The following is a 14,515-nucleotide window of genomic DNA, read 5'->3' on the forward strand; positions in this document are numbered from 1 at the left end:
CTTTGTTTGTTTTATTAAGTTAGGCAACTTGGACAATAAATATGCTTAGCCAAGCTCAGAGCTCGCATTAACTTTGGAAAAAGTATCTTCTTTATGTTGGATGTTCTTGACACTCATTTAAAAAAAAAATGAAAGATCAAAGTTCAAATGCTTTTAGAAAATGCGAACACATCATTTGCTATATTCGATTTTGCTGGCATTTTAGCATTGACTTTCCATTTGAGCTGGCGCAGTTTGTGTCCAGCTCCCTGCTCGCTGCTCCTTGCACTTGACTGGAATCGCCTGAAGTGTTACCGCTGGCATTGCCTTCAGAGACACTGGCAAAGACTTTGGCCAGATGTCTGTCCTTCCTTCTGGGCTGCCGGGGCAGGCTTGTTTGTTGTCGTCCGGGCAAGTGTTGACTGTCGAGCGTCGCCTTCTGCTTTTAGGTTGTGTGTTAGTTAATGTGATTATTTCACGCTTGGTCTGCTTCGAACTAACATTTCCTTTGGCTCCCTGCCTGCTCCCATTTGCTATTTCAGTCGGAGATGGAGTCGGAGTCGGATTCCGTACCTTATTTGTTTGCTTAGCTTTTGTTATCGTTTTTGTTCCGTATGCCTGTTTGTTCATTAAACAATTTACGCTTCTTCTTATCTTGGGTCTTCTGCGCTGTGTTTATTCTTCATGCATATATTTGCAGTTATAAATGTTAACATGCCTGCCTTTGGGCGGGGGAATGCTGCAGCAGTGCCAAATGAGAAAATTCAAATATTACTCATACGACACGTTGCCTTAACAGATGACTGTCCGCTCAAAAGTTCTGCAAATAAAAATTTTTTGTAGGAAACAAAATCTTCTAACCAAACTTGACATTTTCTACACTAAAAAATCTAATTTTATTCAGCTCTAGGATTATTTGATTAGAACAATTTTTGTTTCTCAAGATACTTTTATCAAAGTCAAACATTTGTCTGCCAGTGTAGTTAATCTTCGGCGAGCCCAAAATTGCCTCGCTCTGCTGTTTACATTTTTCAAAACCAAAATTGAATTAATTATGTTTACATAGTTTTGCCGATCAACTAACGTGAGCGCAAGTCTAAAGCAAACAGAATTATTTAGAAAATCTGCTCTTTGGTTCCGGTTAAATTTCGATTGTTCTTGAATCAATTTATCCCTTTTACTGGTCGGTTAATCAGAAATCAGCTCTTAAATTGGCCTGGTTGAAAACTTTACAAATTACTTGACAATAAATTGAGACTCAAATAATCACAAGATGTGCTTAATACGAAGATACAATTGAAAATAATGCAAAATCAGCCGAAAGTCGAACTTTTATTTAGAAATTCGCATTTGAAAAAGGCCATCCACTCTTAGTAATATTATTTTGAGAAAAAAGTAAAAAAAAATTGTTAACATAAAAAGGTTTTTTCTAACAAGGAGAAAACTTACAATATTATACATTGTATTCTAAGCATCCGAATTATTTTCTCTAAAAAGTACAAATTATTTTCTATAGTTTTTAAATTTTAGCTAATTAGCCAACAAATTTTTGCGCTCACACAAAAAAGTCTTCACAACCATATTTTTGTGAAATATGACTTTAAAAAAGACAAACTTTTCATTTCCACAAATTTCCGTTTTTATTTTTTTTTTCGTAAACAAACTCACCTGTGAAATGCCGAACGGCATTTAAGATGAAAGAGCCTCGTATTAAATTTAATTTTGCATTATCTACACCTGTCTGCCGTGGACCACAATGGGATGGCGCTGTCTGCCGCTCGTTGCCAGGTAAAAGGAACTCGTACTCTTAACCGCCTGTTACTCTGGCAGGGCCTGAGTGCGTCTGAGTACCCATCTTCTCCACGTGCCGGCTCAGCAGTGCTCAGTGCTTCGGTTGCCATAGCATTGGGCAGATTCCGTTGGGAGGATTCCGTTTTGTTGGCGTTGCCATCGACTAAATAAATAAATAAATGCACAATGCAATTTATTTATGCATGTTTGTTTGTTTGCCCGTTTATATGTATTTTTATTTGTACAATTGTGCATACATACATACATGTATTTGTTGTTGTTTGGCCCGTTTACCCTGCTTACATTGTTGTTGTTGTTGTTGTTGTTGTTGTTGTTGTTGATGTTGCTGCTTCAGTTGCCGGCGCCAATGCAACTGCAGACTGGCTACGCATCAACAAACAAATACACACAAACACACTCACACACACACGCACACACACAGGCAGAGTAACAATTGTGTCCTGATGCCATCATGAGCCTTGCCTCGACCTCCAAGTGCCAACGTTCCACATTTTCCTTCCCTTCCCGCTCGCTCGTTACGTTATCGTCATTGACTCCGTCGTCATCGTCGTCGTCGTCGTCGTCGTCTTCGCCTTCATCGTGTTTACATGGTTGCCGCCTACTGTTAAAGGTGACGACCCCTTGAAACGCAACCCCTTGCCCTGGCCCTGCATCTTTGTCTCGGTCGCTCCTTTGCTTGTCTGTTGTTGTTGTTTTTTTGCCTTTCTTGTTCTGGATGTTTGTTTGGCTTGCCTGCCCTTTTGTTTTGCTGACGTTAAGGGGCAGCGCGTGTACAAATTGTTTTTCCGAATGTCCAAATTTTCAGGGCTGGGCACATTGCGAAAATTGGTAATTGCTTCAAGCAACGGTTTCATATTTTAAATTCTATATGTACATTTAATATTTTTAAAATAAAGTAGTTTAACAGTATTAGTGAATCGAAAGAAAATCGAAAGTTCATGAACTTTTGTTGTTAAAGGTGGAAGCCAAAGAACTAGTTCATGCTAGTTCTCTAGCCAACGCACGCTCTGGTTCATTTGATGGCGCTTTTGTTGTGTGCTCTTTCGCTTTGGTGTTTTTGTTTTAGCATTCGCCGCTTCACTCGTTCTGTTTAGCTTCGGTTTCGTAGTTGCTGCCGACTCGTGCCGTGCTGCTGCTGCTGCTGCTGCTGCTGCCCACGACGGCTGCGACTGCGTTGTTTGTTTGCATTTGTGTTTTAGCTGCCTCCGCTTTGTTTTCTTTGCGCCCGCAGCACACAAAAACAACAAATAGTACGTACAAAAGCAACAACAGCAGCAGCAGCAGCAGCAGCAGCAACATCAACAGCTACATCTACAGCAACAACAATAACAATAACAGGGCTCCGACTCTATCAGCTTTTTAGCGCGACGTCGCAGTCAGTCAGTCGTCGTCGGTTGTCGGACGCAGGCGTAGGCATTCCAATTGGGACGCACGTTTCGAACTCGAATTCCCGTTCAATTTGTTTATTGGTTCGGTTCACTACGTTGTTTCATTTTGTGTGCGTGCGTGTGTGTGTGTGACGTTATCACGCACCAATTGCGGCAATCGCTTAATGGGCACTCACACTTTCTGCGAGTGCAAGTGTGTGTGTGTGTGTGCGTGTGTGTATAAAACAAAATTGATAAATGCACAGCGGCAATAAAGAAAAAAAAAAAATACAAAATAAATAAAAGCAGTTGCTGCACACATATAAATCTGTACGTATGTATGCATAAATCTGTATGTACACAAGCTCTGACATACATACGCTTATAAATGATTGAGTTGAGTGTGTTAATACATAAGCAAACAAAAGTCACGGCTGTCAATGCGGTTCAATGTCTTCGGCCTCCTCAGCGAGCAGAGCAGCAGGAACCCACTGAGTGTGACATCAACAACAACAACAGCAACAGCAACAACAACAACAAGAGCAACAGCCACATCGGCCGCAGTAATAATCGCAACGGTAGCCGGCATCGGTGGCAATGCCGCAAACTGGTTTAAGCCAAAACGAAAAGGAATACAATATCAATGGCAACAGCTAAAGACGCCGCGTCTGTTTAAGCATAGTTTTTTTTATTTTATTTATTTTTTTTTGCAATAATGATTCAGAATCAAATGTCATGCACACATATAGGGATGAGTGAAATGATCGTAAAAAAAAACATGATCATCGTGTGCACGTACAAAAGCGAATAAGCAGTGATTTTTAAAGTGCATTAAACAAAACTCATGTATGCATGTACAGCAATGAAATAACAAAATATTTATTGCATATCAACATAAGTATATCTATCTATCAGTTTTTGAACATAAATAAGTGATGCGAAAAGTAAACAACGATATTCATTTACGTGAATTCTCACACTCCCATCTCTAATGTCGCGAATAGCGACTGTTACTCTCATTAGAGTTCGTCCGGCCATTTTGCAGAGTTGAATTGCTTTAACCTCTCTGCGCGTTGGCCTTAGTAAGTGCGAGTGTGCGTGTGTGTGTGTGTGTGTGAGTGCTCGTGTATGTTTGTGTTTGTGAACTATGTCGTGTATGTCGTGTACGAAAGGCGCTTAAACAAGTGCGCGCAAGCCAAGTAATAATAACAAGAACAACTACCGTTTTGCGCGTTCAAAACACGCGGCGTCGTCGCCTCACTTACTTTATCGTTTATGTGTTTGTGTGTGTGTGTGTGTGTGTGTGTGTGCGACACGTTTGTGTTCGTGTACCGTTCTAAAAATAACCGTTTCATGTGCAGTCGCTGCTGCTTCGCAAGCGACAAAGTCGCAGTCGACGTCGACGTCGTCGTCGTCTTTCGTATTTGTATTTGTTATCGGTTATTTAACTTGATTTATTTGCGTGCGACTGTTGATTTATGTATGTCGCTCGAATGGGCCCACAGCAATAATAATAATAACAACAACAACAACAACAACAACAACAGCTTTCGACCAAGTCTCACGCACATTGTCACTTAAGTGGGTCAAACGATAATTGGCACGCCCTGCCCCTCGCCCTACGCTCGAGCGATGGCGCCTTGCAGTATGTCCCGTTATTTTGTTGTTGTTACTGTTGTCCTTCTACTTTCTACTGAGCCCGTGTGCGTCTCTGGAGTCATTTGAAGGCCACGCTTACGATTTGTGCATTTTGCACATGTCCTCAGTTATCCTTGCATACTTTCAGGATGATTTCGATTTATAGTCTTAATAATAATTATTATTAATTGTTTTCTCAGTCATATTAAATAGCAAAAATACTTTAGTTTTCGCTGGCTTTAAAGCTTGCATATCTTTAGTAGATAACAAATAAATTCGTTTTCGTGTCGATTTGAGCTTAAATTAAGTTCAAAGGACGCAGATAAAGTCAGCTGATGATGGGAGCTGCCGTGAAACAAAGGGGTTTGGGAGAAAGGGTCGGTTAATTTATGATCACCTCAGATCAGCTGGCAGCGCTGCATGCAACACATACATAATTAGTTACCACTCAATCTGCCACACGATCATCATCATCATTTTGCCGAGGTCTATCACCGATCGCGTGCGTGAGTATCGTGCCGGTGCCGCCCCAGTCTCAATCTCATTCGCTCGAAACGGATACGGATGCATCATAAACATAACGCCGAACCGTCAGTTCGTCGCGTCGTTTCATTTCCACGCCCAAATGCACAACAATAACAAATTTTACAGAGGCGCATTTGGCGTTCGTTTATCTCAGTTTCAATTAAACCTAATTTTGTTCGTGTTGTAATTAAGGTGTTGCCGCAAATAAATCGCAAATTCATCAACAAACCGCAGCAATGTGCATAAAAAGTGATTCATACAAATCCGTATCGGATTTTAAGTGAAAATGCCGTGAATATCAGTGAAAGAGTTAGACATACATATTCGGAGATAGCTTGTGACTAAAAGTTAACTTGAAATACTTAAAATTAGTAAACCAAAATGGCGCAAAATCTAACTGTTGTTGTCGGCGAATGCGGCAAGACAAACGAAGCCGCAGCAGCAGCTGCGGCAGAGGCAGAGACGTCGGTTGTCAATTTTAGGCCGAAGGATACAAACGGCTGGAAGGATTACAAAAAACTCAAGACTTACCTTATACTAAAGGAACAGCAAAACGAAAAGGTAATCGAGCAGATCTCCCACTAAAAAGGAAGTTAATCAAAACGTATCCTTAAAGCTAAAAGGTTTTCTTTTACTGAATGAAATTGTTTTATTATAGCTAGATACTTATTTTAAGCACGACTTACAGATACCCTCTAACCTAATATGACTGTGATATTAATTTTTATTAAATTATCAATATTTATTTATCTGTGAAACAGGTTTTTGTTCAAGAACCTGCTCTTTTTGGGAAACATTCATCTAGATTTATCGTTAAAGAAATTTAGTTAGTAATTGCCAACGGTTCCCATTAAAATGCCATGAATATTTATATCAATTAGCTACTCAATTCAATTATTTAGTTCGTGTTAAAAAAAAAAAACTGATGTCAGATAACTCTGAGAACGGAAACACTTGATTGGGAACTTCCTATAACAATGTGCGATTAGGAAAATGCACTGCAAAGCTTGCACATTATCATATTTGCCGCATCAAATTAATACAATTAATACTAAACGTTTGCAGATAACGCTTTAATTGTTAATAGCGCTATTTATGCTACAAGTAATTAATCACGGATCGGTTTACTTCCGCCACGGATTGACAATTGTGGCATGGGCAGCTTAAGATTGTTCGAGCTGTTCGATCTCTCACTTAACCCAAGGCGATAAAATGCGCTCAATAAGTCAATCAATCAATCAATATTGACCTAAATTGCAACAAGTAAATTTATTGTGTTCGGACATCAATGCATATTAATCAAATAAATAAATAAATAAATGCATAGAACATGTTTTGTTGGCATTGAGAATTGCAAAAATAATTCAAATTCGGCTTGAGAACTTGCTAAACAATGCATGGATAAATTTACAGCCTATAATAGAAAACAGATATAAGAGTGTTCGGTTCGGGAGTGCCCGACTAGAAGTTACCCTCACTTCTCGTCCCCTCACTTGGCAAATTATATCTTATATATGATTCTACACATGATTCTACACACCAAATCGAAGATCTTCCCAGTTGTAAGCTATGCTTAAAATATTTATTTATCGACCTAACAATATCAGTATTGTTGAGTGTATTTTTCAGATTTCAAGCTTTTGTTTATACAGACAAACAGACGGACGAGTACATCGACTCAATAGCTCGTAGCCTTGATCAGGAATATATATAATTTAATCTGAACGTTATGACAATTGGAAACAATTGAATTTACCTATTAACTGAGATCTTTATGCTATGTACTCTGGCAAATTGAGTAAGTTGGGGTAAAAACGGATAAGTGTGTTTAAACTAGGGATACATTTTGGATAATATATATACTAGACCAAGTTCGCCCATCTAACTATATGTGATAGTTCGTAGTGAAGAAAATAAAGCTGTGATTCTGCTTAGAGTCGTGAAGGGTTGCAATTACCTTTTAGGTATGACCGCAAGAATAATCATGGCCCCGGCAAACGTGCATCTTTCGCTGTCTCGCTCGCACTGGCCATAATTAAGAGGCACACAGACAAAAGGCAAACAATGAAACAAGAGGTGAAAGAAATGTTATAACCAGAAAGAGAACAGAAAAAAAGCCTCTTCATATAAAGTTATTAAACGGTCATGACCCCCATTTTCAAAATGCTTATCAACGGCAACAACAACAGCAACAACAGCAACATGGAAAGCGAAACAACAGCAAAAAGCAAACAGACGGTAAAGTTGTTGAAGAGGGGGAGTGTCGGTGGGTTGGGGAGGCAGCAAATTAAGCAGGCGAACATGAAAAACGAGCATTAAAAACTCGCACGAAAAATGACGAGCACGTTCTTAGATGAAAGCGGAGGAGGGTGGGTTGCGGGAGACGGTGCCGCCGACAGAAGCCAATGAGGCAGGCGACGCCATTTGACCGTTCGGCGTCGGATCAATAAATATGGATGACTTGACGCTGTCCAGATTGATGTGTGTGCACACACACACACACACACACACATACGAGACACATACGTGTGTGTGTGTGCATATCCATGAAATGACAGGCCCGGACGAGTTGTGCAATAAAAATGCGCGCCTATCAATGTCAAAAAATCTGACACACAATGGAATAAGAAAAGTAAACAAACAATTAAATTGCTTAGTGCCTAATAAAATAAATGAATGCCGGCTGCGTTTGCGTGTTTGTCTTAACCAGATACGACTGGAAACAGCGGACAGCTGCCCAGCTACGAATCTGTCTGTCCGTCTGTCTGTCTGTGTGTCTGACCGTCTGTCTGTCTGCATTGAGACATGTACATACACGCTTGGCACAGATACAATTTGAGTGGAGGATTTGCGAACAAATATGCGGGGTAAATAAATATATATGCACATATCTAGAGAGTTAGATGGATAGATAGATAGATATGTATCTATAAGAGCTACTTGGGCGTATACGTAATATATTAAATAGCTTTTGCCATTTGTTGATGGACAGCCCATGCGAATTCATTTGGCCCAAGCATGCAGAGGGTATTAGTGTGTGGGATGGCCAAGAGGAGGGGGCTCGCGTGTGTGCCTAAATTATAGAGCTCTCTCTCTCTCTCTCTCTCTCTCTCTCTGTCTCTCTCTATCTTGTGTTTAATAATAATCTATAAAGTAGATCTGCAAGAGATCATGTTGAGAAATGTTTCACACCTTTGACTAAATCTAAGTAAGCATTTCGAGATTCTTAATCTTATTCAAAGACATTTATTAAGAATAATTAAGATCGTGTTTCAGCTCTCTTGAGTTGTGGCCGGGTTCTATATAAATATTTCGTCGATTTTGATAATTCCATTTACAACTGCGGAAAATTGGCGGAACTATTCAATTCACTAAATTGACATTGAATGTTGATTCCAACTTTGGGGCTTAAACTGCGATGGACCAAGGTTGGAAAATAGCTGGAAAATTGTCGTAAACACTTGAATAGGGCAAGGTTAGGAAATACTAGCTAAATATATAGAACAAATAATGCATAAGTAGGTCACACCAAGTTTCTTATGCTAGTTGACTGGTTCTACTTGCCCAGTTACATTAAGATTTCAAGATTTCATTTCGAGTTCACTGAAAAGAACAAAATAGATATTTCACTTTAGGGACATTAGCGTCTAGATAGCTGGGTTCATTCTGTTACGAGTTTTGACTGTTGTATGTGAAAATTCACAGCTGCGATAATTGATTTTAAATGGCCACACTCTCGTATTTGCATTTCACACTCGAATTGTGTGACTTTGAGGTTTATTTTAAAGCAGTGTACCCAGTCAAATGGAAAAGGGGCATATTGAAGCGGAGTATAAATATATATATATAGAATTTTATATCTAAAAGTTGAGTAGTCAGTTAGAAAGTGCTGTCTGGGCGTTGTGTAAGCTGTCGTCCAGCATCTCACTAAATCGAAATTCATAAGACATTGCATGAATAAGTTGCTTGGATCGGCTTTACTGTCTTGCCGCCTTTGAAGGCAGCTTAATGAGTGTGGCTTAAACTGATTAGCATTGATTATCGCCATGGCACTAACTCTTCGCCTGACCTGATCCCCACTAAAGTCTTCTCTCTCTCTCTCTCTCTCTTCATTGCAGGCCGCTCACACGCCGGAATCGCAGCGCTCTTACATGTTGCGAAAACGCTCGGCGCCGGCAACGGAACGTACGACCTTTGTGTGCTACACTTGCGGCACGGACACGCCCTCGTCGCAGCTGCGACTCGTCTATTGCTGCCCCAACACGGAACGTGAGCCCTACTATCCGTTCATCAAGACCATGAAGGTCTTCAAAAACGCTAGTCCCATCAGCCCGCAAGGTGAGTCAATCGGCCGCTCCGGCAGTTAAACAAATTGAACTCACAACCACTTTTTTGAATGCCTAGGCATGGTGCAAATCTGCGCCGGATGCAGCGAGAAGCACACCAGCCTGGCGGAAGGCGGCCTGCCTGTACCTGCTGCGTCCACTTCAGAGTCCGGAGCAGCGCCATCCTTGGAGTCCAGTTCGGCCATGTACAGCGCAAGCGGCCCCATCGCTGGCAACCATGTGACAACATTTGTGGGTCGCAATTCGCCGTCGGAAAAGTCGCTTGCCAATTCGGACTCCACGAGCAATGTGCGCTTTAAGGTGAGCCATTCTCTATTCCCGATATGGGTCTGCCACCAGGTGCAACAGCCGGTGATCCGGCTAAGAACCACATTTCCGACATTCCTATTGCCAGTTCGATTTGGTTTTGTCTCGGGCAAACAAATCGCGCTGCTTGTCAATAACAATTTGTAGCTTCGATTAGTTTTCCATTTTCTTCCATATATATGCATGTATAATTGTCGGTATGCGGGTGTGCGTGTGTGTGTGTGTATGTATAGTTGTAATGTCGTATCGCCCTGTGGGCATACATGGAAATTTACTAGCTGTCGATTACAGCAGGAATTAAGTGTATATATATATATAATGGCAGGCATATAGGAAAAGCGATTACACATCGTGTGGAAAAACAAATATAATCGCTGATTCCGGCCATGATCGACTGCCAACTACCCTAATCAATCATAAAATAATTATATAATTCAAGATAGTTTACTCATTATATAATTCAATCAATTGGTTGGTTGCTCATCATTTTCTTTAGTATTTTATAGATATTTGGGCTATTACTAGAAACTCTTATATGTTTAATCGAGGAGAAACAATTATTTTAATAGCATATCAGGATTCGTTTGTTTTTATAGAGTCTAGAGCCTGGTAGTATAGGGTATTTGAGACACACACAAATAAAGCCGCACATAATGCAATAAATGGAACCTAGCGTCTCGGACCGTGTCGCGCTAATGAGGGCAACTCTGGACGCGATAACACCTCGGAGACCTCTGCCCCCTGCTGATAACCGAACGAACCCGAGAGCATTCCAGAAAGGTGACGACCTGCCCCGTCGGGCAGAGAGACGGACAGCGAGACAGACAGCGAGACAGACAGATGGACAATTGGAATGGACAGACTAATGGTGGGACATGTTGAGTAATTCATTTGCATGCTGAAGGTCGGCGGCAGCGATATCAATTATGTAGAATATACGAGCTGTGCTCGGCGGAAAGAGCTGATAAGAACGGTGGGGCAGCTTCATTAGTTGACGCTTATCAGCGTGGTGCGTGGTCTGCGTGGCGATGGGCGTGGGCCGTCAGGCAAGGCAGGGGCCAGCCGAGCAAGTCGAGTGTCAACATGTTAACCAATTTGAGTCAAGAAATGTCAAGATTAGATTGGCCCAGCCGCATGCTCACGGCAGCTCCACATGGCCAGGGCGGGCGGATTGCGGTACCATTGCCCATGTGCGCTTTAATTACTGTTCAAGATCTGGGCGCGGTGGGGCAAATACTAAACGCAAATGCAAACAGTTCAAGAAAACAACACAAGCTAAACACGACACAAAAATTAAACGAATTATTGTATAAATAAACAAAATGCGAAACAGAACAAACAGAAAGAGCTATCAGAGAGAGAGAGGAAAAAGGCGGCTAACTTCGTAGAACCGTTGAATCGTATTATCGTAATACCCAAAGTGGGTAAACTTGGCCAAGTCGGCCTGTAGGCATCTGGCCCAAACCGGTTTAACACGGTTAGATATATGCCACAGTGTGTTTTGTTTGAACACGTTTATTTATAGCCAGCTTTTCGTTTCAAGTAGTTTATTTATTATTTTGTTATTTCTCTTTGGTTAAATACGTGTATTTAATGATTTAGTTCAGTTCAAATAGCGAGAACTCTTAACGACAACAACAATAACAATAAATCAATTAAGATTTTCTGTTTTGTTGCTTCTTAATTGATTGTTAATTCTTCGAATCTGACAATTTTTATAGTTGTCTCTTGGCTTTTTTGTCATAATTAATCTAGGCAACGTTTTTGCGTGCCAATCTGTGATCTTAGAAATTAAATCGATTTTATAATTGAAGCAGATTCTTCGTTCAGTTCTTTGAGGAAGTGCATTATGTATTGAGATAAGCTTTGCTAATATCTTACTCAATATATTGCGCATCCGATAAATTGTATATAAATGTATCTATATATATTATACCTATAGCTCTGTCTGTCTGTCTGTCCGACTGTAGTTTAGTAGGCTCTGTTCAATTACACAACTTATTCGTTTTGATTCTTCTGTGTTCCATTCAAATAATTTGAAATATGCGTTGAGTTCACTTAACGTTGTAAGAAAAGATATATCCGCGTGTTGAATTGAACTGAAAAGTTGCCAGAAAACCTAAGCTAGCACAACCGAGAGGGAAATGAGAAGATTTATGGCAAATGAGTGATTTTCCAACCGATTTACATATATTTCAAAGTATTTTGGTTAAGATATCTTAAAAAAACAAAGAAAGTGATATTGATATCAAATGTTGATAAAATATATACTTTTATAGCCTTGAAGAATCGCATACCGCAAACAGCCTTGACTAGGCTTTGTAGCCTGCCTCAAATATGGTAACATAACAAACATGCAAACATGTCACCTGTTGGGATTCTAAACAATTCAGTTTTCGGCTCTAGAGACTCCCTCACTCTCTCTCGCTCTCTCTATCTATTTCATTTGTTTGCTTCACGTGTCTCTGGCCATAAAAGCTACTTTGGGCGTGCAAATAATTGTTTAGCTGATCCAAAAAAAATATCTTTAAACAGGTGCCAGAGCGCATTGGAGAAACCTTTGGCCCAGTTAGCCGCAAAGCCAATGTGCTAGTGTGGGGCAATATATGCATCTAGACGATGATCCAACACACACACAGATACAAAATTAAATATAGATAAATGCAAATAACTGCCAGTTATCTATGGCAGTCAGCGCGTGCTCGTCTCCATACTTAACTATATATGTTAATTTCTGGCAATTGCAGTGCTGTGCAGGAGCAACTCCTACCGAAAGCCCCCGCGGTCTACTTTTTGGGGATGGTCTACAACCACACACACACACACACACACACACACATGCATAGCATTAAGCTCCCTCGCATTCAATTTCTTTTTGGCAGATAACAGATAATTAAAGTGTGATAATATATTGCGCAAACAGCTGCATGGCTTGTCATTCAAGTTGCGCAAATAGCAATAAACATAATGCTAAAATAAATATATAAACAAGCTCGCATACCTATTTATCTGACTATTTTAGTTAAGCGTTTGAGAAGCCAGCATGCGATTTGTTCCCCAGCTGACAATATTTCAATTTCATCACAATCTAAATATATATATGCACATATGAACCCATTGAAAATGGATTAAATAAAAGATACAAAACCCGTTGAACGAGTTGATTTTGGAAAATATGAAACATATTGAAATATAATTTCGCCTATATATCAATGTTTCATTTCCTACGTTGCCAAAAGGAGAAGGTTCATATTAAGGAATATACAAACTTACAGATAAAAGCTGGAGCGAGGGATCACTCGAAGTCGGCGAGTTTTTCTAGTATGTTTTGGTTATTTTATTATTATCCAATAAATGTAGTAGCATTGCATATTTGTTCACTGCATTAAACTCTTAAAGAAGATTTAAAAATGAGTGCTTATGTATGTCTGATCGTAGTTAATGATCGCATAACAAATTGGTTAACTCTCTTTTCGCTGTTAATGATAGCTCGCTTAATAAGCGTTCACTTCTTGTTGGCCATAATTTCTTTAATATCGGCTATTTCGTGTGTGGGCAATTTATTGCAGAATCGATGATAATGATTATGCTCACGCATTTGGAAGATTCTTTTGAGGGATCGGACACGTTTTTTTTTGTGCCACCGAAAACGCTCTGAAATCGTTTTCACGGGTAGTTTGCCTTTTATGGCAGCTGGGCTTTAATGGCACTTGATAACACACACACTCGTGCAGCTGAGCATTTTAAGTAAAGCGTATTATGGAAAAGCCCGAGGACTTTGGCACAAATTCCAATGCCAAGTCATTGTGAGGAAGGGAACGTACTTTACTAGACTTGCGGCGCCTACAACCAGTTCGAGGGTACTTCAGATTGAAAAGATTTCAAACGCAGTAGCAATTCGTGTTCGAGATCTTTAAATACGCACAGTGAAGCTAACTAGGAGTTACCCGGCGTTGCACAGTTTTTCGTAGATCGAAAAGAACCGAACTACCAAATAAACTTTATGCCTCAAATTAGTATGAAGCAGATCGGAACGATAAGAACTCCTACGATAGCATAAACTCTACACATATAATTTAGTAGATACGTTAACAGTAAAATAATCTGTTTATGTGGAAGAAATTTGGAATACGTTGCAGTCATATAAAGATCTCATTAGTTGATTTTCTATCGAATTGTGATTTATGTCACCCTATGAATATCAGTCATAAATGAAAATCCACAAATTGTAATTGAGTTCGATGTAGTTCGAGGGAAAACCAGTTTGGCCCAGTTAATGCGATTCGATTAAAGCAGCTGCACTGATAACACACAAATTGAAGCCTTCTATCGGAAAAGGTGCCTTACATTGAGTCCAAAGCAAGGTAATCATAATGCCAAGCTGATTAGAGTTTGTACTCGCAGGTTCGATTCCCATAAATGGTATAGGGGCCCGTATGCTGGTGCCGATAAGCGTGAACCGCTTCCAGGCGGTTGGGGAGCTTGATTTGAGTGGTGCCTCTTGAATGGAAAATCAATTGTTCGAAATATTAAATAAAATAT

General features: G+C 40.1%; 1 protein-coding gene across 6 annotated transcripts in view; it reads left to right on the forward strand.

The window, feature by feature from the left end:
- Positions 1-14,515, forward strand: part of px (plexus) — an 86,879-nt gene that overhangs the window by 22,036 nt on the left and 50,328 nt on the right. For 3 of the 6 annotated variants that reach the window (XM_015173800.3, XM_015173801.3, XM_070209782.1), the window contains exons 3-4: positions 9,440-9,659; positions 9,726-9,967. In XM_015173800.3, coding sequence (XP_015029286.1) covers positions 9,440-9,659; positions 9,726-9,967 — 462 coding nt within the window. Of the gene's footprint in view, positions 1-3,190; positions 3,261-5,501; positions 5,883-9,439; positions 9,660-9,725; positions 9,968-14,194; positions 14,338-14,515 lie in introns of those variants that run through there. The other 3 variants (XM_070209781.1, XM_032436757.2, XM_015173802.3) reach the window with 3 other exon arrangements.

This window comes from Drosophila virilis, chromosome 5 (genome assembly GCF_030788295.1).
Source record: "Drosophila virilis strain 15010-1051.87 chromosome 5, Dvir_AGI_RSII-ME, whole genome shotgun sequence".
Taxonomy (NCBI): Eukaryota; Metazoa; Arthropoda; class Insecta; order Diptera; family Drosophilidae; genus Drosophila; species Drosophila virilis.